At 47.6% G+C, this 24924-nt stretch overlaps 1 protein-coding gene across 3 annotated transcripts in view; it reads left to right on the forward strand.

Annotated features, from left to right (window-relative positions):
* Window positions 1–24924, forward strand: part of GALNT18 (polypeptide N-acetylgalactosaminyltransferase 18) — a 365529-nt gene that overhangs the window by 324515 nt on the left and 16090 nt on the right. For all 3 annotated transcript variants that reach the window (XM_050757416.1, XM_050757417.1, XM_050757418.1), the window contains one exon: window positions 18259–18423. In XM_050757416.1, the coding sequence (XP_050613373.1) occupies window positions 18259–18423 (165 nt within the window). The remainder of the gene's footprint in view (window positions 1–18258; window positions 18424–24924) is intronic.

The raw sequence follows: 24924 nt of genomic DNA on the forward strand, positions 1-24924 counted from the left end.
CAAGATGGTCTTGCAGAACCACGCCCAGGAGGGTCCAGGATATGAACAGCAAGCCAGTGACAGAGTATAAGTTGCAAGAGTTCCATCACCCTAATGGCTTGGGTACCATGCCCTCCCTGAAGGCACTTCCTCTTTCATTTGAAGCAGGAAGTGGGGAGGCTTTCCTGTGATGTCCCTTGCACCAAGTGTAGGCCTTCAAGAAGTTGGGTACTTGAGTTGCTGCTCTTTTGTCCCATTTCTTAGTAGGGTGTCACCAACTTTTTGGGTGAGGCAGTTCTTTACTGCGTGGGACTGTCCTATTCAATGTAGGATGCTTACCATTCTTGGACCCTGACACCAGCAGTGTCCATATGAGACTAAAACATCCCCATACACCTCCAAAAGGCCCCTGGAGGAAGTGGTACCCACCCCTGGCTGAGAATCTGAGAAAGGAGAGTAAATAAAGAAGCTCTGGGATTTGGGAATGGCTGGCGGCATTGAGTGTGGGTATCTGAATAATGTTTATATCAGGGCAGCTTAAGGATATGCTTGTCTATTTCAAGACAGTTCCTAAGGAGATGTGTTCAGAATATATCACAGGCATAAATGGATTCTTATATTTGATTTTCCCAAGTAACCCAATTGTCACCACATTGCCTTTGTCCCAGATGCTTTTTCTGAAATCGGTTTGTTGCTCTGCATTAGCCCTGCCAGGGTAGAGCTTTGGTGGAGTCCTTGAGGTTAGCACTGTCTTAATATACTGGGAATTTAAGCAGAGCTGGGTCCTCTAAATCAATCACCAGAACAGCTTTAGTTGTTTTTTTTTTTTTCTTGCTCAAAAATGCACTATTAAATGCAGACACACGTGTGGGAGTGGAGGTTGGCTTGAGTGAAGGACACATTTTAAAAGAGAAATTTTGTAACATTTTTTTTCTGCAGGAAAAAGGACTTGCTGGTCTTGCTTCTTGTACAACTGGGCTACAGAATAGATCTGCATCTCCTTCTATCAGTGTCTCTTCTGCCACCAAGCAGCATTTTTAGCATCCTTGGAATACGCTGGGTTGTTCAGAAGTCACCTAATCATATTTTCCTGGGGCATTCCAGGTGTTTAACAAATATGTGTTGAACAAAGGAATAACTAGATTAATGGAAAATTAAAGCTTTTTAAGTGGTGATTACAAAATGGAATGAGCCAGTGTTCATCTTCTTGCCCCCTCTGGGGTCTTCTAGGGTGGCAAGGTTCACCCTATCCTTGGGACCTGAGGACAGTTGAATCCAAGAGAGCATTTCATCCCTCATAATGAGTGCCTTGGTTGTGGAATGTCTGGGAGGACATGGCAGTGAGAAAACTTCTATCTGAGGAAGCGAATGAGGAAGTGGAGCCAGCGAGTATAGACTTCTTTTGCTTAGAATTTGCTGTGAAGGGATGGGGGTCCTGGCCATCAGAAGGGATGTGGGGTTGAAAGGAGGTGTGCATTTGGATTTGCTTTTTAAAGAAAGCAATAAGGGAACATATTTTGCAACTGAAGGGAAGAAACAAGTAGAGAGAGAGATCTGATATATTTAGGGGGACAATTAACAAAGCAATATCCCTGGGGGTGGGGACAGGGCGAGAAGAGGTGGGGTGGTCCTGGACGACAGGAAATGAACTTCTGCTGAGGTCCAGGAGAACAAGTTTGCAGGCTGTCTTGCAACTGAAGGGGATAGTTTGCAGCATAAGGGGATCTGGGTATGTGAGAGAATGGAGAAGGTTTAGAAACCCTGCAGAGTGAAAGTGGCTCAGCTGCTAAGCAGGTACCCAAAGAAGTAATACTAGGTTGTGTTGAAGTACCTGGTTGAGGTTAAAGATCATGAGTTTGTGGTGGATTTAATTTACTCAGTTCCGTGAATTTTCTCTGGTAGTGCTAGCATCCAGGGAACAGGTGTGGAGAAGGTGAACGAGGCTATAGAGGTGGAGTTTACAGGGTGTAAAAGGCAGAAAAAGTAAGGAATTTAAAAACTGAAACTGCTAGCAAGAGTGTCATTATTGAAAATTGGGTGCAGCCTTTCTAGGGAGAGGTCAGGAAAGAGTGGTAAGTATAGAAGGAAAGAAAGAAAATTATTATTTCAAAGGCCTCAATTAGGTTGATGAGCAGGCATTGGGAAGTAAGAGAGTCGGTAATCAAGATTAATAGGTGTGTCATTTTGTGTTGCTATCACCTGAGGCTAAGAAATTAATAATGAACAGAAATGTATCAGCTCATAGCTATGGAAGCTGGGAAGGCCAATATCAAGGGGCCAGCATCTGGTGAGGGCCTTCTTGCTGTGTCATCCCATGGTGGAAGAGTGGAAAGAAGGGCTCAAGAGGGGACTAAACTTGTCCTTTTATAAGGAACCCACTCCCTCGATAATGACATTAATCTATTCATAAAGGCAGTGCCCCAATGACCCAAACACCTTCCATTAGGCCCCACCTCCCAACACCACCACATTGAGGATCAAGTTTTCAACATGTGAACTTTGTGGGGCACAGTCAAATCACAGCAAGGTGATTGGGCAGAAGTAGGGCAATGGAGGATTAGACTTCACAGGTAAAGTAGTTTGGGGCACTAAGAGCTGGGGTCTAGGTGTGGGTGGGCTAAAGTGGAACACAGCACACCGCCCCAGAATTGAGGCCACAGTGCAATGTGAATGCTGCCCAGTGTGATGTAGAGGAAGCTGTGAGCCTAGTGCCAAAGACCCTGATGGACATAGCTGACTGCCTGGCACTTAAGTGAGAACAACAACATGGACAGAGGGCAATGGTGTGTGATGTCTGATTCTTACGGAGGAGGTGTTTTTTATACTAGGATGGAAGAGTGTACGTGTAGAAGAGGCACCAGGGGAGAGGAGAATGTCAGCTCCACCTTGAGTCCCGATTAGAGACTCAGCACATTCAAAAACACACGAATAATAGCATCCTCCAGGAAGAGCCTTGTTTGGTGGGAAAGGAAAGGTTTGTTTTGTTGGAAAGGGCCATCCTGGAATGATACTGTGGGTTTGATAAGAGGCTTCAGAAGGCTCAAGAAAAGGATTAGGAGGGAGGGCAAGGAAGGGGGGAAGGTCAACTGGGGAAGAAGCACAGAGCATATCAGGGGTGGAGTGAGGATAAGAAACCCCCACAAAGACAACAAAAATTAAAACTCATGTAGGGACACATTTAGTGAACTGCCTTTATTGAAAGTAACATATCTTCATGAAAATAGACAATGAAATGAATATCTGAGACTGGTGTCATCCAGGAAATCTGTGCTATGTGATTTCCACCATCAAACTACATGACGAGGATCTTCCTGCCAGGCCAGGAAATGGTGAGTAGAGTGGTATATGGAGATAGAATCATTGAAGATTTTTCTGCCAGGGAGTCTTCATGATCCATCTTCCACTGGAGTTTCCTCTAAGGTAACTCTTGTGGCTAAGGTAAAGCCACAAGGAAGTTCCATATGAACTGGGAGTATTAGAGAAAGTGCGTATCAGAATCAGATTGAGAGAAACCACATCTCCTTGTAATGCAGCCACTGTTGTCACCCTTGGCCCCCAGCTTTTGTGCTCAGGACAAAGCGCCCGCTTCCAAAACTCTGTCTGTCCTCATGGCAACTGAATTTTGTTCCCATCACATTGCTCCTGTATTTCATGCTACATTCTGTCCAGGACCATCAGGGCTATATGGAGTTTCCACTGTGCCAAAGGAAGTGATCAGCATCCCAGCTGCCATGAAGAAAAGAGGGCTGGGTAGTAGTGACCTTGGGAGGTCAAGGATGCCTTCCTAAAGAACTGCTTCGGGACCTTAAAGGAAGAAAGAGTGGGATGTGCACCAGCAAAAGCAGAGAACAGTTCAAAAGTGGGGGCCACATGTGGAAAGGGATAGCATCAGAACCTTTCCTTCTTTCCTCTTGAAGAAGCAGGGCATTGTGGTGGTTGAGGTGGGCTTTAGGGCCAGATGACTTGAATTTGGATCCCAGCTCTGCCAGTTTTCCTGTTTGATAGCAAATTGTTGCTATCCAATAATTTACCTCTGTTTCATTCTTTTTTCTCATCTAAAAATGGACATGCCCTCATCTCTTCCCCAGGGTTATTTTGAAGATTTAAATAAGTATGTATAAAGCATTTAGCATTCCTGACATATAGTGTGAACTCATTAAATTGGAAATATTATCATTATAATAATTTTTGTCCATCAGGAGGGGATAAAAAGGAATGCAATTTGCTGAACACCTACCTTGTATGCTATATACTTTACAAACACCTGTAAAAATGAGGTACCTGTATCAGAACACTTTACCATAAAACAAACTACCCCCAAAATTTAGTAGATTGAGACACATCTATTTTTTTTCTGAGAGCAGGCAATTTGGGCTAGGCTAGACTGGCTCTATCTCCTGCTGGTCTCAGCTATGTTGACTCAGGCATCTGTGGTCAACTGCTGGTCAGCTCGTTGACTCTGTTTCTGGAGACCGGCTGACAGTCAGCTGGAGTGAGGGGCTTCTGGGCCATGTGTGTGTTATCTCACAGACTAGGCCAGGCTTCTATACATGGTGGCAGGCACAGGGCAGCAAGAGAAGGCTTGAGTTCTCAAGCCTCACCATGCATGATTGCTCATCAGGTCTATGCTTGTATTACATCGGTGATGCACATTTCATTGGCCCAAAGTAAGACACAGCACAGCCCAGACTCAATAAAGGGAGAAATGAAGTGAAGGGAAGAGCTGCGCAGTCACATTGCAAAGTAGTTTGTATGCAAGGATGGGAAAAATCTGTGGCCATTTGTATAACACATCACAATGCCTCATCATGTTCACTTTGTATTATTTTATTCATTTGTTCACTCATTCAGAAATATTGAGTGCCCATCTTGTGATATGGCAAGAAAAGGGATCCCCAATATGAATGGCCTTAGTTTTGTAATACTTTCTCTGTCATAGCACAATCCATCTAGCATTGCTATCTGAGGTCTGTAACATCCAATAAAGACATGAGCTGGAGGAAAGCAGGTCATATTTTCCCCAGGGACAAGGAAAATGGAGATGGAGATGGTGTTGGATCAAGTGAAATAGACAGATTTATATCTGCAGGTTAAAATCAGCCACCATTATTTTATCCACATGAATGCCATTTTTTTTTTCTGGGTTAACATCTCCCTACTGGATCTTAACCTGCATATTTTATTGCTATGTTCTTTCCTACGTCCTTCTGATCACCAAGATTGCTATTGAGTCCAGATCCCACATTGACCGTATGTCATCTGTGCATACTCACGCATGTGCACGCACACACACACAGAGATACACACATACATACATACATACATACATACACACACACACACACATTCCACCACTCTCACTGGGAATATTCTAAGCTCTCCTTAATGCTGTGCAAAATAACTATTGTGTGCCAAAAAGGTATTGAGCCTCCTCATTTCTCAGGAGAACCAGGTAAGGTCTAGACATGGCATAGACTATGTCCTAGGGAGAGACCCCATTCTATCCAAGTCATTAATCCTCTGGGCTATATGGAGAGTGATGTCCAAGGCCCAAAACTGGCCAGAGAGCAGCTTAGAGGAGTTTTGGAGTAAAGGATATGAGGCAGGCACCAGGGAGTGCACCTGCATGAATTTCTGGATTCCATATGCCCCTGGAATAATCTATTAACACATTGATTCAACTAATATGTTTTGAGTGTATATCATGTAACAAACAGGAGGTTCATTAATAGAGACAGAAGGGTGAGCAAGACAAACATGGTGTCTGCCCTCAGGGAACTTGGAATCTAAAGGGGGTGACTGCTGTTATGGTAGCATCCCTGACAGCTAACACTGAGCACAAATCCTTCCATGTAATTCTGCCAACATCCTCGGAGGTTGGCAGTATTCTTAGCCTGTTTCCACTGATAAGTAAATTGAGGGGATGAATGGCTGTGTAAACTGTCTCTAGTCACACAGCTCAAGGGTAGTGGGGGCAGGGACTTGAGTCGAGGCAGTTTGGATCCAGAGTCAGTCTTTCTTGAATCAACCCTCTCCTCCGGAGACCCACATTGGATCAAGTCTCATTGGTATCTATGTTCAAAGTTTCTTGTACTTTTCCTTAAGAGCATGCATCACATTTAGAAGTTCTATTTTGGTGTGATTACTGGGGAGGGAGCTGTCCGTCAGTTCAATCTGTCTTATGCTCCAGTAATATATGACCTCAAAATCTCAGTGGCTTACTGGGCCCTACTGCACGTCTGTTTCTTCCCTGACCTTATCTCTCTTTTGCAGAATCTTGTCAAAAGCAACTGATACTAAAAAGGCACACTCTGCATCTAAGCACGGGCTCACTTGCCGTATTATCAGTCTACCAAGATATTGCAGGCCAACTAAGATATTTATATCTTACCAAGCGATTTCACCAACCGTCTCATGGTTGCATAGATGAGGTCACCATCTTTCCAGCCTCCAGTGGTGGTTTACTCATCACCTATCTGGCCTTAAAGTCAGTGCCCATACTTTAAGGTTTGGCAGTACCCCTCCTCTAGTGTCGGTTTTTTTATCAGTCATCTTAAGCTGATGTCCCCACATCTCAGTGGATTACAAGATTTGTTTATTTCTTATTCATGCTACATGGTCGTCATCATTCAACTTCAGCTCTGTCATCTCAACTTTTTCTAGGGCCAAAGGGGCAGCTCCTTTCTAGGATGCTGCAGGTCCAGTGGCAGAGAACAAAAAGACAGTCGATATATCACATATTGCTCTTGAAGCTTCTGATTGGGAATGACATCTGTCACTCACACTCATGTTCCAGCTAGTCATGTGGCCGTGTCTGACATTAATGACATGGGGATGTACAATAGCTCAGTAGGGAGGGGAATACAGGAAGAAGCATCATAGGAGAGGGCAGAGACTATTTTGAACAACAATTCAATCTGTTAGAGCAGTTAAGAAGTATGAATTGACTGTCACAAGCTGATGCAGAGTGGGCAGACTGTTGTTTGTGAAAAGAGTGTCAAGGGAAGTATTCCTCGGTGCATACGATATGCACCCTCTTTGCTGTTTGTGAGTGAGTGAGTAGGCACAGCTTATAGCAGACAAGCAGACACAGCTATGAAGTGTTTTGAGCAATACCTTCCAAAATAGAGCCCAGTAGTCAGATATCAGGTGTTGGAGATTTCTTGAACATAGAGAACTTGCTAATGAACAAGCTAACTGTATTTGTTAATTTGCGGGGCGGTCATTATCAACAACAAATAAAACAAATTTGGGTAGCTTAAGGTAAAGACAAAGGGTGAATGTTTTAGAGAAAACCTGGGGTGATTCCTTTTTAGACTCAGAGGAAAGGTCGAGGGGAAAGGCAGGAACTAGGACAGCTCCAGGGGCCTCAGCAGCAAAATTCATGGCTCTTCCCTAGAGAGTTGCCCTACATGTGTCTTAGCTTCAGGGCTACTTTTCTGTGTCTTTCTCTTTCAGGTTTTAAATTCCTGGGGGAAGTCTTCTTGGCTCTTTGAAACAGCTCCATTCTCACTGATGGGCAGGGTGGCAGAGTCCCAGAGCATAGACCATTTGGGCCAAGCCCTAGGCAGAGCCATCTTCAGAGGAAATGGGTCACTGTCAGCCAGGCTGACAAGGAGTGTGTGCTAAATTACTAGAGGCAGCTACTTCCTGAGGGTCAAAGCGAGGATGAAATGTACTTTTTACCAAAGGTGTCCCCTATCTCCGGATGACCTCATCACCTACAGAGAAGGATTGGCAAGATAAGTTTGTGTGATGGTGTTCCATGAACAGTCCCAGGTCAGAAGGGTGCAGCTGTTCCTCAGAGCCCCAGGTCTGCCTTGCAGGGACCTTAGGTGTCATCATGGCTGCTGCACTGAAAGGTGGCCTGTCAGATGTGGAGTCCCCAAAAGGCTCAGGAGCACCAAGTCTAGTGTGTATGAGCCCCACTGCTGACTGAGGTTGCGCTAGGGCCCAAGTCCAGTGACAGGCTTGGGCTCAGCCTCTATCTAGTGTCAGTGCTGAGGACTTGGGCATAATGGCCACAGGTGGAGCTAGCCACGGGCCAGCATTGTCTTGAGTCAGGTTTCTCTAGAAGCAGATCCTGAGACAAGGGTTTGTGACAAGTAATGTATCTGGAAGGCAGTTCTAGAAGCACTAGTAAGGCAGTGGAAACATGAGCCAAGGGAGAAAGAAAGGCCAATCAATGGCATGTGAATGCACAGGTTAGCAATGTGGGCCGCTGGTGCCAGTGCTGCTGGGGATTTCTGGAGGCCTGTAGGGAACATGTCTCCAAATTATCCCAAGAAGGAAGAAGGATGGGTTATTTGTCCACCAGCTTCCATCCATCATTGGTTGGGGGCTGCTTCTGGAGCTAGGTACAGGAAAGGCAAGCTCCTGCAGCAAGAAAAGGCCCCCAGGCAGAGGGCAGCAGGGGCCGACAGAGGAGGTTGTTCACACAGCCAGGGCTGGGGAGTGCCCAGATGCATGGGTGAGGCACTAACAGTATCCGCTACAGCCACAAACAGGGCTGACACCAGGTTATGCTGTCAAAGTGAATGGGATGGGTTTTCCAGGAGTCACTCTAGCTTTGTCCTATATCCAGGAGAGGCTGAGCCCTGAGGGGGATTGCCACCACACCCTTGCTATGTTCCACATCTGATGATGGTCTTCTCAAGGGTTGCTGATGGGCCAAGTATGTTTTGAAGGACAGCCACTGAGGGCTGTCAGTCTCTCTGCCTCTTAAGACTGAGTGCAATGACTGCATCTCCAGAGCACCGGAGATATCCGAGTGCAATGTCGCTCTCCACGCCCTTTGCAGCTCTTTACTGTCTGGTTTTGTTCTGACAGCAGCACGCATCCTGCGCATATCCTTTCCCTGAGCCAAGTCCAATTCTTCAACGACGGGGGCCCGGCCTACCACCCTGGCCATTGTTATTGATTGGGCCTCCTCTGTGATCTGTCCCATGGCAGGGTGTTTCTGCTTGACGTGGCTTTTGTTCGCAGCTCCCATCTGTGTCAAGGCACTTTGCTGGAGAGAGCCACTGAGGCAGGAGCCTGTCCCAGGCAGCCAGGCTGGTCTTGGGGATGCAGGCAGAGGGCAGGAGGAGGAAAGGGAGGAGCAGTGGCAGAAGAATCTGGATGAGGGGCTAAGGCCTAGATCAGGAGAGTTTGCAAGTGCTGGTCGCTAGAGACAGACCCGGAGGCTGCAGAAAAAGGGAGACTTCACCAGCGATCCCAGTAAATGGGGCACCCATTCTTTGTCTTATACTCAACCACACCGAGGCACCTCCAGGCCAAGCTTGCTTCCAGGCTCCTTGGATGTTTTAGAGTCAGAAGACTCTTAGAGCCCCTCAGATGTGCTAACAAGTGGGGGCACTCACGGATCTGGGTCACAGCTTCCTGGGGGCCAGCGGGGTGCTACCCAGTCTCTTCCCCACCTCCTCCCATTGGCACTATCATTCCTTAAACGGCATTGTACTGTCAAGCCTCTGTGGCTTGTGTTTGCCTGTTTCCTCTGCTAGAAGTCCCTTGTCCTTGACAAATATTTGGGCAAACTACTCTCTCTTTAGGCTGTTCTCTTTAGACTCATTACTCACTGACAGCCCCAGGTAGAGACTGTTACTCCAGCTCTGGGGCACCCCAGCACGCTGCCCACCCATCTGTTGTAAGCTGGCCACGAACATATTCTACCCATCCTCCAGCACTGTCTGTCTCTCCACCAGGCTGAGACTCCCTGAGGGAGGGGCTCCCCGTCTCCTCTCTGCTTTCCCAATGCCCAGGCCAGCCCCAGCACCTGAGAGGCACAAAGGGTGTTTGTTGAATTGATTGGGATCAAGTCCTCACTGATAGGCTGAATTCCAGTAATAAACCTCTCCCCAAAATGCTGAGGGATTCGTGTGCCTGTGCTCAGCCTCACCTGTTCCCCCTCCACCAGGGAAATGGGTTCACAGAGGAAGCCCTGAGCTAGAAACCCAGCCTTACACATGTATGTCATCACACTAATGGAGAATGGTGCTTATAAATGCTTCCCGTTCCTCACATGGACCTCATGCTGTGGTTGATGAACATAAGATCATTCTGGAAATGACTCTCCTTCATTTCTGATTTAGCATCAGCACACTGTGGCCCTCAGCACTGTAACGAACCTCTGTGTCAAGGGGTTAATGACCAATAACCAAACCCTTAAATCAGCCTGCCTGTCTGCAGAGAGGCCTGCAGCTTGTTCTTTGAAAAAGAGGAAAAAGCCCATTTCTAATACACATTCTGGATGTCACAGCCAGCACTCTGTAAATTGAAATTTAATAAAGCAAGGCTCCCTTCCTTCTTCCCGCCCTCTGTGTCTGGCACCCTGCCTGTTTCCATGACTCTTACCTGCAGACCTATTGATCAGACTCAAGACAGGGGCACAGAGATGAGGGGGTGAAGCATTGTAGCTGGACGGGTAGCCCTCTCCCTCCTGGGTCTTTTCTTGCCCTCCTATGGATACCCTGGTCCCTGCCTACCTTGTCCTTGCCCTGCAGATAGGGATAAGTTCCCCCTTCTCATTGTGGGGGCAAGCTAGAGCCCTATCTGCAGGGGCATTGCTTTTAAGCTAGAATCCAGAAGGGTGTGTGCTGCACCAACATTTCACTCCTAGGCTTCCCAAACTCTCCTTAACCCAGGTGGTTTTTAACCTTAGTTACACATTAGAATCACCTGGAATAAATCCCTGTGCCCAGGCCCCAGCCCCTGAGACTGTGGTTTGTAGGTTTTAAAGCCCCCCAGGTGATTCTGCTGTGCAGCCAAGGTGGAGAGCCCTGCCTTAGCTTGATTGCATTTAGGAGTTTGTCCTTGTGAGTCTTGTGATTTCATTTGCTCTCAGATATTCCTCGTCTTGCAAGATCCAGGCCATAGCTTGACTGTGCCTTCAATGACCTTTGCCAACCACCCGATTTTAAAAGTTTGCAATCACCCTATTATGTGCAACTCTTAACTCCCTAGACAGTGTCACACCACTCCCCTATGTCCCCCAGCCCCTCAGAGAGCTGGGCTCTTAATTCCTTGTTGGGCTGCAACCATCCAGAATACGGATAAATATCCAAAGAAATGACAAGGATGCTGGTTCATCCATTTCCAGTGTAAGTGCCTGGCCAATTCAGTTGTTTTCTCCCTTATGATGGGTTCTAGAACCTCTTGTAAACAGTGTCCCAGTGTAACTCTCCCTTTCCACCCCTCACCACTCTCCAGGCCCAGGACAGTTTCAGCCAAAGACGATCACTGCTGCCCCATGCTGGAGGCTCAGCGGGGAGAGGCTAAATGCCCCAAAGATACCTCATTTTTCATGGACACCTACTTGATAGGCCAGCACAGTTGCCAAGGAAGCCTCATTTAATGGAGGAAAAACAGCTGGTCCAAATTTACATGCCCATTGTTTGGAAGAGAACTCGTACTCCAGTTGTGCCTTGCAAATGTGTCTATTATTAAGTAATGTAACTAACCCTATTTTGCCCAATGTTCTAGATTTGCCTGGGAGGCCCTCCTTGACTCTTCCTCTGCCCATCCCATGATTTTTGCATCTCAGTCTTTATTTAGCTTCGTGAAGGTTCCAGAATTTCTGCGGAGGCTGAGGCATGACATAGGTATTGAGGTCTTGATAGAAGAGGGGATTGGATGATTGAAAAATACATAAATTGTAGTTCTACTTTTAGTTCTTTAAGGAATCTCCAAACAATTTGATCCAGCAATCCCACTCCTGGGTATCTACTCAAAGGAAAAGAAGTTCTTCTATGGAAAAGACTGGCACACGCATGTTTATAGCAGCACAATTCACAATTGCAAAAACATGGAACCATCCTAAAAGTCCATCAACCAACGAGTAGATAAAGAAAATGTTGTATAAATACCGTAGACTTCTACTCAGCCATGAACAGAAATGAGATAATGGCATTTGCAGCTACCTGGATGGATCTGGAGGCCATTATTCTAAGTGAAGTAATTCAGGAATGGAAAACCAAACATCCTATGCTCTCACTTAAAGTGCAAGCTACGCTATGAGGATGCAAAGGCGTAAAAATTATATTATGGACGCTGGGGACTTGGAGGAAGAGGTGGGAGGGGAGTAAGTAATAAAAGATACACAATGGGGCCAGGCACAGTGGCTTATGCTTGTAATCTCAGCACTTTGAGAGACCAAGGCAGGCAGTTCACCTGAGGTCAGGAGTTTGAGACCAGCCTGGCCAACATGGTGAAACCCTGCCTATACTAAAAATAAAAAAAAAGTTAGCTGGGTGGGTGGCATACACCTGTAATCCCAGCTACTTGGGAAGTGAGTCAGGAGAATTGCTTGAACCCAGGAGGCAGAGGTTGCAGTGAGCTGAGATCATGCCACTGCACCCCAGACTGAGTGACAGAGTGAGCCTGTCTTAAAAAAGAAACAAAAAAACTACATATTAGGTACAGTGTACACTGCTTGGGAACTGGGTACACCAAAATCTACCACCTGTTCCCCCAAAACTTTGAAATAATTTTAAAACAAAAATATGTAAATTGGCCATATCAAAGAATGCAAGGGAGTGGGGCCTGGTGGAGGTTGGAGGCAGGAGGTTGAGGTTCTCGTCCACATGTTTGCAAAGGCTCTTTGGTGGAGTAGAAGCTAACAAAGGCCTCCTCATCCGCAACATCCTCCTCCTGGACAGATGCCTCCTGCTTTAGAGAAGTGGTTTTCAAACTTCTTAAAATTCGTCAAAACCTATTGTTCAAAGAAAATGTTATATGAAAGTCAATAATCCAAAAGACAAAAGAAGATCTGCTGTGGTGGGGCTGGGAGAGGGACTCTGGAACCCCAACCACAATGGCCCCTGAGACCCCTTCTTGGAGTCCCCAGAGCTCAGCGTGACAACCTGATGGGAACGGCCCTGGTAGTCCCATCGCTGGTTCATGGGTGAGTTCAGAGTGGCCCTTGGGACGAAGCTCCCGGGCCTGGGCAGCTGCAGCTGAAGTTCGGGACTGGGCAGAGGCAGTGGCCATCAGTGCGGCCGAGGAGAGCCCCTCCGAGGAATGGGTAAGGGACCACAGGCCCTGAGCTGCCAGAACTCAGCCTTCCTTGGGACTTCTCCCTAGGCAGGGAGGGGAGAGAGCAACTGCCTACCTGAGTGTCTTCACAAGTTTTTAAAACTCTCATAGCCTCAGTTTCCTTGTTCTTAAAAGTGGCAGTAGCCACAGGCATGGAAAACACCTAGCAGAGGACTGCTAGGGGCACAAAACTGTGCATGTTTTCTTCTCTTCCTTCCCTTCCTGAGGCTGTTCTGCTCCAGGTGGCAGAGTTTCCATCTGCCAGGTGAGGCTTGACACATGTGAGGCGTGGCTCCTACGGAGGGCTGGAGGCCAGGCTCTGAGACCAGGGTATCCTACAGGGTGGGGCCCTTGCCCCAAGGTGAGGGGACAGAGTCAGGAGAACCTCCGGCCCTAGGGGGACATTACCCAGCCTCGACTCTGTGGCTCCGAAGGCAGGAATGTGAACCAGAGTTCTGTGGTCTCCCTGGCCAGCTGTTGGCTCTCAGTCATGGCTCCTACCCCTGGCCTGGAGGAGAGGAAAATGCTGCTAGCATAAGATCCAGGATACGGATGTGTTGATTCTTTTACTTTGCAGGTGATTTTGCTCTTCCTCCTGCAAGCATCAAAATGAAATGCTGGAGATCTGGTTTGCAGCCCTGCTGAGCTGTGTGGGGCTGAGTAGAGAATGAGCCAAATCAATCATTGGCAGCTGAGGAGGAGCTGAGTGGGCAGGGATGATGTTTCTCTGCCCTGGGGGTTTGTAAGACGTCCAAGGCAGGATAACAGCTTCCCCAGCCTCGGACCAGTTACAGGAGGGATGCTGCTGTCTCAGAACTTTGTAGCATCTTTTATTCTAGGCCCCTCCAGCTCTCTAGTACTGTATTAGTCCAGGGCCCCATCATGACTGGAAGGGATCACAGTGGAAGCCCTCTCCCGGCTTCTCACTGCCCCTCCAGCTTGGAGGCTGGAGCTGGAATGACCCCAGGGAGGTGCGTGAGGGAGGTGAGTGGTCACACCAGTAGCTCTGGAGTTAAACTGCCTCGCTGTGAATCTCAGCTCCTCACCAACTGTGTGACTTCGGAAACATTGCTTATGGTCTCCTTGCCTCAGCTTCCTCGTCTATAAGGTAAGGGATAATATTAGTACCTGCCTCACAGAGTTATTGCTAAGATTAAACAAGAATAAAGCATGTAAGTTATTTCATGTCTGGCACAGGGTAACAGGTAAAAACACGTCAACTTTTATTATACGCTATCTCAGTTGGGGTATCTCAACAGCGGCACTACTGACATTTTGGCTAGATAATTCTTTGCTGTGGGGGGCTGTCCTGTGCATTTAGGATGTTGAGTGGGATCCCTGACCAGCCACTAGATACCTCCCACCACCCCCACCATCATGACAACCAAAAATGCCTCCAGGCATTCCAAATAGCCCCTGGTTTGTAACGTTCCCCCGTTCTAAGTCACTTCTTGCCTTACACCTTCCAGAGTCTCCATTGCTCAGAAAGCTTAGCTATGCTTGCTGGGCCTGCAGGCACTGAAAGTGGGGCAACTTGTACAAAACTTTTTCCCCTTTTTTGTGTTCGAGCCATTGGTTTATTTAATCCACTAGGCTGGGCTTCTGAGATGTCCGTGTGAGGACTTGAGAGAATCCTCTTTGCCAAACCTCCCTCTGTGATCTGCCAGCTTCGTGGTTACGCCAGTCAAAATGCACTTTGTTGTTTTGTTTTTAAATAACAACTGTCCAGCCCTATTATGATTTTCCCAGACTCTGGAGCAATAAACAGCTCTGATGACAGCTGTACCAGATAGTAAGTGCACACGTTTCTCCTGTCATCTCCCTAAACTCTTCAGAGCAGCTAAGTGGATAAAACTGATTTCAGCTGTTACCTGAGTAGCCACTTGTGTCTGCCAAGTCTGCTCCGGAGACAAGAACCAGGCTCTGATGACAGAGAAGAAGAAAAACATGGGAATGACTGGCTCCCTTACTGTCCTTTTCTTACAGCCCACATCCCTAAACCTCAGGAAATCTGGGTCCTGGCATGCAGGGAGATTAAGAGCTACAGTGTCCTAAGGAGGTCACAGTGCATTCAACCCAAGGGCATAAACAGGTGTGCACCTTTTGGCGAGAGGCCCAGGTGGCAGGTTGAGGCCCCACACAGTTGAATATTCAGGGCAGGCTTTCTGGACGTGGTGGGTTCTCGTTTCTATTTTCAAAGTAGTGAGAGTTGGGGTAGGTGAGTGCAAGAAGTAGGGGCACTTCTCATATTCATGTGATTGGGGTCATTATTTCCTGACACGTTGTTGGTTTCCCTAAAGTAGCATGGCTTCTCCAGGACAGGGACCATGGATTTTCTCATCTCTGTAACCCTAGATCCCAACTTAGAGATTACTTGTTAGTTGAATAGAGGTGATGCCTAACTCTCAGAAAATCTGTTTGATTTTCTACATCCTACCAGTTGCCAAGTTCTCCCTCAACTCCAATAAACTAGAAGCCACAGGACATCAGCTTTTTTTGGTGCTGACCTGGAAATCCCGGCCACACAATGGACAGCCTCAGGATTCCAATGAGCAAACCGCCCCTTGCTCAGGATAGCTTTGAGGAGTATCCCCTTGCCTCTTGTTCTGGTTACATTTCCACATTAAAGCTGAGCATCCTACATTTGGCCTCTGCTCAGAACTTTGGTCACTGTAAATCCTTCACCTTTGTTATTGGAAGACTCAGTCATTTTAGTCATTTTGATGTCAATTTCCATGGATTTGCCAAACCTGATAACTTGTAAGGTGACCACAGAGAGCAGATCTTAGCTGTAATGAGCGTCTTCTCCTCCTCCCTCCAGACACACTCTCAACCCAGCTCCCTCCACCCTGAGAGGCTGACTTTATGGAACGTTTCAATGGAAATCTCTGGTTTCCAGTTGCGTTCTGCCAATGGCCTGACCTAGTACGAGATTGAAGTGGGGAGGAAAGAGTGAACTTGGGGTGTTTGTTAAGCATCACTTGCCATGACCCCCAAGCCCTCCTCTCAGCTTTCTCTCCATGACTTTTCTCTTACAGGTTCTGGTGACAGCTCTGTCCTCTCATTCCACTGGGCATAGGGGTACTAACGGCTTCTTGTTACTTTCCCCAGGGAACCATCCTATCCCTTGTGGTTCCCTGACACCCTACCCACACCTTTGAAAATGGTGCCTTTATTACACACTCCTCAGGTCTCCCCCTACTAAAGTGGGTCATCTCTTTCCTGTTGAAGTCTTGACTGTTCCTAAGGGAACACCCTGCCTGCCCTCCACCCCCTCCCAAGAGCCTAAAGCGACTTCTGAGCATCAGGAAGAATCTGCCATAAAGGGCCACCCTTACTCGCCCTCCTCATCTGCACTGCCTTCTTTCCACTTCTGTCCCTTTTATGGCCTGGCACACAGGTTTAAAAAGTACTTGTCAACCATCCTCTTTTACTAAAGCAAAAAATACATCATTTTGCCATTTTGAATTAATCAAAAATATTTGCCAATGAGAATTTTTGAACATGTCAAGATAACCAGAGAGAACACCCTGAATATTTAACCTAAAGTGGAAAAGTGTGGTATCTTGGTTTGTTTCTGGGGCCTAAGCACTGGGGCAGGGGGGCACTAATGATGAGGGTGGCAGCATGTTAATGCCTTTAGCAATGTGAGGAGAAGAGTTCACAGAACCCTAAGACTTTTCACTTGGAGCCCTGATTGGGAACCACGGATCATGGCTAAGGGAAGTTGCTGAAAATGTTGAAGGCCAAGAGTCATGTGGCTTTCCCCTAGACCAGGCCCAAACTACCGCCCATGGGAGACTCCTACTTTTGTAAATGATGTGTTCATGAAACACAGCCATTTGTTCATGTTTTTCTTTTCTGGGATGTGTTTGCACTACAGCAGGAGAGTGAGTTTTCAGAGGCTGTATGGTCCTCTGTGTAGAAAGGAGTTTGCAGAGCGGGCCTGGCTGCTGTCCTCTGAAAGGCTTGCTTACAAGGTTGGCATCCAAGAGCCTGGGTCTCAGGATTCCCAGCAGAACTGATAAGAGTGGCTCTCTGTGCTTAATCTGATTATACAAACAAAACAGCCTAGGTTTGCCACTCACTTTCCTTCTGGAAGTCTGGGATTTTGGTGCATACTAGGCAGAGCCTGCCTATGTGACAGTCCCCTGTAAAAACCGTGGGTGCTGTGTCTCTAATGTGCTTCTCGGTAGATAGACAGCATTTCTCATGTGTTGTCACAACTCAGAGGAATTGAGCATGTCCTGTGCAACTCCCCCGAGAGGGGACCCTTGGAAGCTTGGGCCTGGTTTCCCCTTCTTTTTCCTTTTCCTTTTGGGTTTGTTTTGTATCCTTTTGCTGTCATAAATCATAGCAGTAAGTACAGTTATGTGCTGAGTCCTGTGAGTCCCCATAGAAAATCATCTAGCTGAGGGGTGGTCTTGGAGACTCCCCAGCACACCCACAAAACCAAACGTATTTGTCAACCTGCCCTTGAAGAAAAAGTTTGCCACCTCCTGCTCTGCACAGTCGTAGTGTGCATGGAAATGATGTTACACACCTCCCATCCCACAAGACTGTGCTTCCTGAAGGCGCCGTCCAGGCTTTTTGCTCTGACAAAGCACAGTATCTGACATGAAATATTTATGAAGGGAGGAAATCGGGGAATCTGTAAATAGTGGATTAAAAGCAGGCAGATCACGAGGTCAGGAGTTTGAGACCAGCCTGACCATCATGGTGAAACTCCCGTCTCTACTAAAAATACAAAAATTAGCTGGGCATGGTGGTGCACACTTGTAATCCCAGCTACTCATAAGGTGGAGGAAGGAGAATCACTTGAACCTGGGAGATGGAAGGTTGCAGTGAGCCGAGATGCGCCACTGCACTCTAGGCTGGGCAACAGAGCAAGACTCTGTCTCTGAAAAAAAAAAAGAGAGGTTTGTAAACTGGGTGAAGAAATAAATTTAAAAGGTTATGATCAATGTTTTCCAATGAAAGATTAGAATAGAAATCAGTGTATATTACATATGTAAGGGTGTTTTATTGTAGTTATACAGGTGGACCAGATACTATACTGGATCATAATGTAAAAGGGTTTCTTTTTGTCTATTGCAATAGAAAATAATCTGAAGGCCACTGGATGTGACTCCAGGGTCTTCCCTAACTGTGGCCTCTCTGCCAGCTGCCCAGGAGAATCACCACCTACCCTCCTGTCTCTGTGGCCATTGGCATTTATCCACACTCTCTCCCTCCCTCCGCCCCCAGAACGTGTACTACACGAGCAGTCAGCAGATCCATGTGGGCATCCTGAGCCCCACGGTGGATGATGATGACAACCGGTGCCTGGTGGACGTCAACAGCCGGCCCCGGCTCATCGAGTGCAGCTACGCCAAAGCCAAGAGGATGAAGCTTCACTGGCAGTTCTCTCAGGTAACAGCCCGAGCCCGGGCACAGTGGCAGCCGTGTTGGAAAACGAGGAGCGTGGCCTCAGGGGCCAGGGAGGGGATGGAGGAGAGAGGAAGGAGAGAGACTGGCAGTAGTGAGGCTGTGGCTCCAGGCTGCTTCTCAGGGATTTGCCGATCACCTACCATGTGCCGTGGGTCTCGTGTGTTAACTATTGATCCCTGTGATATTGGCTTTGAGGGAGTTTATTATTGTTGTTGTTTTACTATAATGATTTTATTATTGTACTTAATTTTTAGATATAAGGAAACTGAGGCTCAGAGAGGGGAGTCCCCTGTCCAGAGTCTTACAGCTAGGGGTGGGGCTGGGATTTAAACTCGGGTCTTTCTGACTTTAAACCTTCACATTTCTCCTATACAAGCCTCTGCTCACGAGACGGAGCCCCCAGTCTCCCAGGTGTAGACAGTGCTGGGTCTCTGATCTGCAACCCTCTCTGCCTTCTGCCCAGTATTGGGTCACTCTGGGAGAAGAAGTTTCCTTGCCGGGCAGCATCTTGGGGCCATTTGGCAAAAGGCAGTCCTCACACTAGTGACCGTGGGACATTCCTTTATTAAGTCTCTGTTAATTCAGGGGCCCATATTTGACTTCCTGCTCTTCACTGGCCCCTCATAGCTCCCATTATAGAATAGTGGCCAAGGATCTAGATGCCTAGCTTTGAGGAGAACTTCTGCCTCTGCCCAGAGGTCTCCTAGTCACCAGGGAATCTGCTAAGGTAGGATCCATTTTCACCCACAGATAGGGATGCCTGCCTCCCAGGTGGAGCAGGTAAAGTGTTAATAACAGGAAGTGAGGGAGCCCATGGGGTTGTGGAGCCTCAGGGCTGCCTGGGGCTGTACATGGTGGACACTCCCAGGGAAGTTCAGGAGGGGACAGCTGTATTCATGGGACTGAGTGGCAGGAGCCCCTGACTCCAGCCTCCCGGCAAGCTGCTTCTCCCCTGGTGAGGAGGAGGCTGCTAGGGCCACTGCGAGGAACTTTGGAAGCTGGCTATACCTTCATTCCAGTCCTGGCGTCCAGTTACTCTCCCTGTAGAAAGGGTGCTGGTAAGGGGAGTCCCAGCTACATCGTATTCCATGGGCATAGGGCACCTTTGACTGTGGTGTGGGTGTGCAGAGTTAGAGGACTGACAGAGACTCTTAGGTCGTAAATAAACGGTGAAGGTCAATACTGAGCTGCAAGTTCAAAACAAGGTCATGGACTTAGGAGCTACTTAGAAAGCAGAACCAAGAGCCTCAACCAGGGCTGTGTGAACACAGGAAAGCAGATGGTGGAGAGGAGCCCAGGAAACAAATGGGAGCATTTCCGAGGGCAGATGGAGGATGCAGGTGGCAGCTCTGTGAGTCCCAGCTCGCTCTGCAAAGTGTCAGGGGTTCAATGAAAGGGAACTCATGCAAAGGACTCGTGGCTCCTGCCCCTTCCTGTCTATGTAACCTTTGGCATGTGCTGTAAACTATAAAGTTCTGTCCCAATAGGAATAACAGCTAACATTCATATAGTACTTACTGCGTGTCAGGCATATATTAACTCATTTAATCCTCACCACAACCAGATGTGATAGGTACCACCTGACCTCATAGCTGAGGAAACTGAGTCACAGAGAAGTTAACGAACATGCCCAAGGTGCTCCTGCTGGTCATTAGTCATGAAATAGTTCCAATTCTCTCTTACTTCTCATCACTGAAGTTATGTTGGAAGTGGCCACGTGGGAGAAGGCCAGAGGTCAGGGCTGAGGCTTGAGACACGGGGTGTTCGTCCTCCCACCTCCCTCTCTGTGGAAACACCAGATGCGCCAGCTGGGAGCTGCTGCTGACTCGACACTGTGCCTGGCAGAAGCCTTCATCACTTTCCTCTGCCAGATTTCCAGCTCAGGGGACAGAGGATGGGGCTACATTTCCCTCCTTTCCTCCAAGTTGAGAGGCAGAGGGAGGCCTGGGGTGTGTGGTGTGGGAGGACAGTTAGGTACATGCCTGGTGAGGGATGGCTGCCGTTTCTCAAGATGGACTAGGTGCAAAGTAGGCTTGTAGGTTGGAGACAGCAGCATCCCGCGTGCATATTCTGGGCTCCGTGGAGGTGAGTGGGGCTGACTTTGCTGGGGTGAAATGGGCTTCATGCCTGAGACTGTCTTCAGGGTCTATGTGAGTCATAAGGGACCATTTTCTACTGCCCTCAGCCAGACCTGCTGGGCCTCTGGGTTCAGCTTGCCCTGCCCTCTGCGAATGGAACAGTGCAGGAAGTTGGTGGTGGTGCAGCTAGGGGTGGGCAGGGCTGGTGGCTTCTCAGAAGACAATGTACTTAACTGGGAATGAATGTTAAGAACCTGGGAGCCTGGTCTCTTTGGAAGGAGTAAAGGGCATTCCAGGGAGAGGAAACAGCATATGTGAAAGTTGTGAGACATCAAAAGCAGGCCGTGCTCAGGGAGCTTCCAGGAGTCAGAGGGTGGCTAATCCTGGAAGGCACAGTGGGGAGCGGCCGAAGAGCCTAGAAGGGCAACTGGACCAGGCCTGGAGGCCACAGGACCTGGTGGATTTGGTTCTATGGGAGATGAGGATGTGCAACCCCAGGTCATGTTTAGGTCTGGGATTTTGAAAGCCCCCTCTGGCAGGGATTGTGAAGCTGGATTAGGAAAGATTCTAGAAAACGAAAGAGGCAGGATGAAGAGTTAGCAGGAGGTTGAGATGCAGTTTGAAAGTTTAGCCATTTCTTCCTCCCTCTCCTCCATGACCCTGGGGTCTTCGTGGCCTGCGTCATCCCCCAAAATCTCCTCTCAGCACAGGCTCTAAGGCCAATCCTAGGGGCTCATCCTAGGGAAATGTTGACAGGCACCACCAGGAGTCCTCTGATCGACAAGAGTACAGCTTCAGATCACTGCAGGAGGAGGATGAGCAGTGGCCTCTGGGCTGTCCTGGAATAGCCCCTGGAGGCCACAGCCCTGCCGGGCACTTGCAGCCCTGGGGACTTGGTGTCATCCAGACACGGGTATTCCTGAACTGAAGTAAGCATCAGCCCTCTTCAGACTCCTCTGCCTGTGAGCCTCAGCCTTTCTGCGTTCAGCCTTATACCGTTTGATGTTAATAGCACAGCAAGCCCACCTCCAAGATGAGATATTGAGATGAAGTCACCCTCCAAGATCACATGGCCTGAGAGTGGTAGATTCACTGGCTGAATCTGAAGCCCAGGCTGCTTTGACATCCAAGACCTGCACCCAGACACTTCTACCCTCTTTCCAGCCCTCACAGAGTCCTTCCCACCCATGCTCTGAAGTCCCCACTGGAGTAACTCAGCCTCATCTCCTGTGCACACCTAGATGCCTTGGGGCTGTGGCCAGCCCTCCCCACGCCTCCCATCTTGCCTGTCCATCCTGGCTATAGTAGAGAATGAAACACTGTTGTAAAATGGGCATTCTTGAGGCAAAGTCACCCCAAGTTCCAGCTCCCTCCTTCCCTTATCCCAGGGCATGGCTTGAAAAGGCAGCCCCACACAATTCCTGCTTAAACAGACATAGCAATCAACAAAGCAGGCATCTGCGGCACACAGCTCTTCGGTGACTGGGCAGTTTTCAGCCACTTTGGCATATGTCTAATTAAAACTCCCCAGAGTGCTTTGGCAACCATATCTTTGATCATTCTACAAAAGGGAACCATTTGGAAATATTATTTTTGAATTATTAGTTTGCAGACCCAGAGCAGCCACTCTCACTTGCTATTTAATAATTAAAATATGTGAAAGTTCTGCTTACTGCAAAATGATCAATATTTATCAAGTGACCTGGAATCTCTCCTCAGGACCTCATTGGTGAGGAGTTGCTGTTGACAAGACCTGAAGAAGCCCGGAGCCTCTTAAATGATTAAAGTCTTGTGCTTGGGCTAATTTTCTTGCAACAGGTTTTAATCTTTGCAAATTGCATTCAGATCCTACCAACTAGGATGTTCTGGTATAGAAGTTGGGCTGAAAGGAGCTTTTCCTGGGTGCATTTCAAATCTCCTTTCTCGTTTCACATTATGCACTATTTATTCTCCTGAGGACCACATTTAAGCTCCGCAGACACTCAGGCTGAATTAATTTTAAAATAATCTGGTGTGTTTTCCCAGGTTCTCCTACAAAGAAGATAGGCATTTGCATATCTTAGTGTTCCATCTCATACCCTGATTTTCTGCTTAACAAATAACATACATTTCCTCTAACTCCCGCAAGCTCTTCTGAATTTCCAATACTTCAGGCTGAACCAGGACAGCATTAGATACTGACACTGAGAAACTGCATTTGATGAAAACATCTCTTGGCAACGCCGATATGCAGGGCTCTGATGAGCAATTTTCCAATGATGAACAGTCTTTCCTTTAGTTGTTCATCAAACATTTATTGAGCATGGGGGTTGGACAGGAGGAATGCAGATATAAATCAGACACAGCCTCTGCCCTCAAGGAGCTCACGGGCATGTAAACACAACAGAACCGAATAAGAACAGAAACCAAGGGGTGTGCTGTGTTCTGAGAGCCTGGGATGACCGACTTAGTCTGCAGAACTCAGACATGGCTTCACGTAGGAGTCTTGTTTGATCTATATCTTAAAGGTTGCAGAGACAGTTTCCAAGCATAGAAAGAACATCCCAAGTAGAAGCTCACTTGGGCAAAGGCATGAAACAGCCAAGCATATTTTAGGAGTAGGAATCCATTGTCTGGTGTGGGTAGAATTTGGAGTTTTTGATGGGGCAAGAAGGAGATAAGTCATGTAGAGCAGATAATGGTAGTTGAAAGCCATACCAAGAAGATGGACTTCACCTTAAAAGCAGAAGGAAAGAATGGGGAAGGTTCTTAAGTAGTAGATTTCCACGGTGGGGTGTGCAAAATCCCCCTGGCAGCTGAAAGCGGGGTGGATCAGAAGGAAAGAGGCTAGAAACAGGGAAGCCAGATAGGGAGGAGACTATTCCATTGTTCCGGGAAGAGATGGGAGGACTTGGATGCCACAGGGGTTTGGGGACAGATAGCTATCAGGGAGGACTTTGAGAGACATTTCAGCAGGTTGTTGCACAGTGATGGATTAAATGACGGTAGTTGGGTGGTGGAGTGGTTCTTAATATAGGACCATTGCCAGCCCTGTGTTTGAGAACATTTGGTGGGCAGGCAGAATTGCCTCCTTCAAGCTACACACCCATCTCTAAACAGCCGACGCCTCCCACATCAGCACATGAAAAAACTTCATTAATATTAAAAGTGGTAGTTGTTGCCTTCAGTGATTTTTCCCATTGGTGATTCCTCCAGGATTAAAGAACTTCCAAAACTACTGGGATGATAAGTTCATATGCATTAAGTATATGTCTTTCAACCTTCTGAGAGTAGTCTCTATACCGAGATTTGGGGGATTCTGGGATTCAGTGATGGGTTTCTGTGAAAGAGGCATTTGGTCAATGACCCCTGGACCAATGGAGGGAGAGGGAAGAGGCAGATACCAGGTCACTACAGAGAAGAACTTTGTGGCAGGATACTTGTCAAGCAAAGCAGAGGACTGACTCTCAGTAGTAACAAGGCCACCTCTCCACCTGCAACTACCATTATTTCTTTGAATGGTTTATAATAGCCTAATGTTAGAGGGAGTCCTCTGTTCAAAGATGTTATTGAAGAGATTCTTGCTCTAGGAAGGCTATTGTCATGATGTGTTCCTCCAAGCTCCCACTTTCTGAAAGCCCATCTGTATGTTTGAATGCATGGTTAAAGAATTGAGGACTATTTAAGACCAGAAATAGCTCAGGAGGGTCAGTGTTCTACCTGCAGATATCTGAAGGGCTGCTTTGTGCAAGGGCCCAGCAGGCTTGTCCTGTGTAGCCCTGAGAGGACCAGCAGGGGGAAATCAGGAGCAATTTATTGAGCTGCTTTTTCATAGAGTTGTCAATGAGGCTGATGGCTTGGGCAGGTGGTGAGTTCAGGAGACCATCAGGTTGTCAAAGGCTCTACAGCTCTCAGTGGAGTTGGGCTGGGTGATTTTTAAGGGCTTATGGATCCTGAAATTCTGTAATTCTAAGCTCCCGAAGTTAGATGGCAAACCTGAGAAGGGTTTTTTCCCACCTAGAATTCTCACTGGGCCAGCCTGAATACAAAGCATTACAAATTCGAGAATGACACTCTTAATCCTCTTAATCACACCTTATGGCATCATTTACCCATTATTTCAACCCACGTCCCTCTCTTCTTCCATCAGCCAACAGACTAGAGGGCAGGACTGTGTCTCACACTTCAGTATCTCCAGCACCTCATGAAAAGCCAGAGACAGAGACAGCACCCAGCATGCTGTTGATCAAATGAAGGAGTCTTTTTAAAAAATTCACAAATCTTAACCAAAGACCCCTTGTGTGCAAGGTCTTGAGCTAGGTTTGTGGGAGCCCCAAAGATGAACAAAATCCTACCCCAGTGATTGTCCTCGGATGTATGCATGCTCACTGAAGAAAAAATAAAGTCATACTACAGTATTTCAAGA

This window comes from Macaca thibetana, chromosome 14 (genome assembly GCF_024542745.1).
Source record: "Macaca thibetana thibetana isolate TM-01 chromosome 14, ASM2454274v1, whole genome shotgun sequence".
Classification (NCBI taxonomy): domain Eukaryota; kingdom Metazoa; phylum Chordata; class Mammalia; order Primates; family Cercopithecidae; genus Macaca; species Macaca thibetana.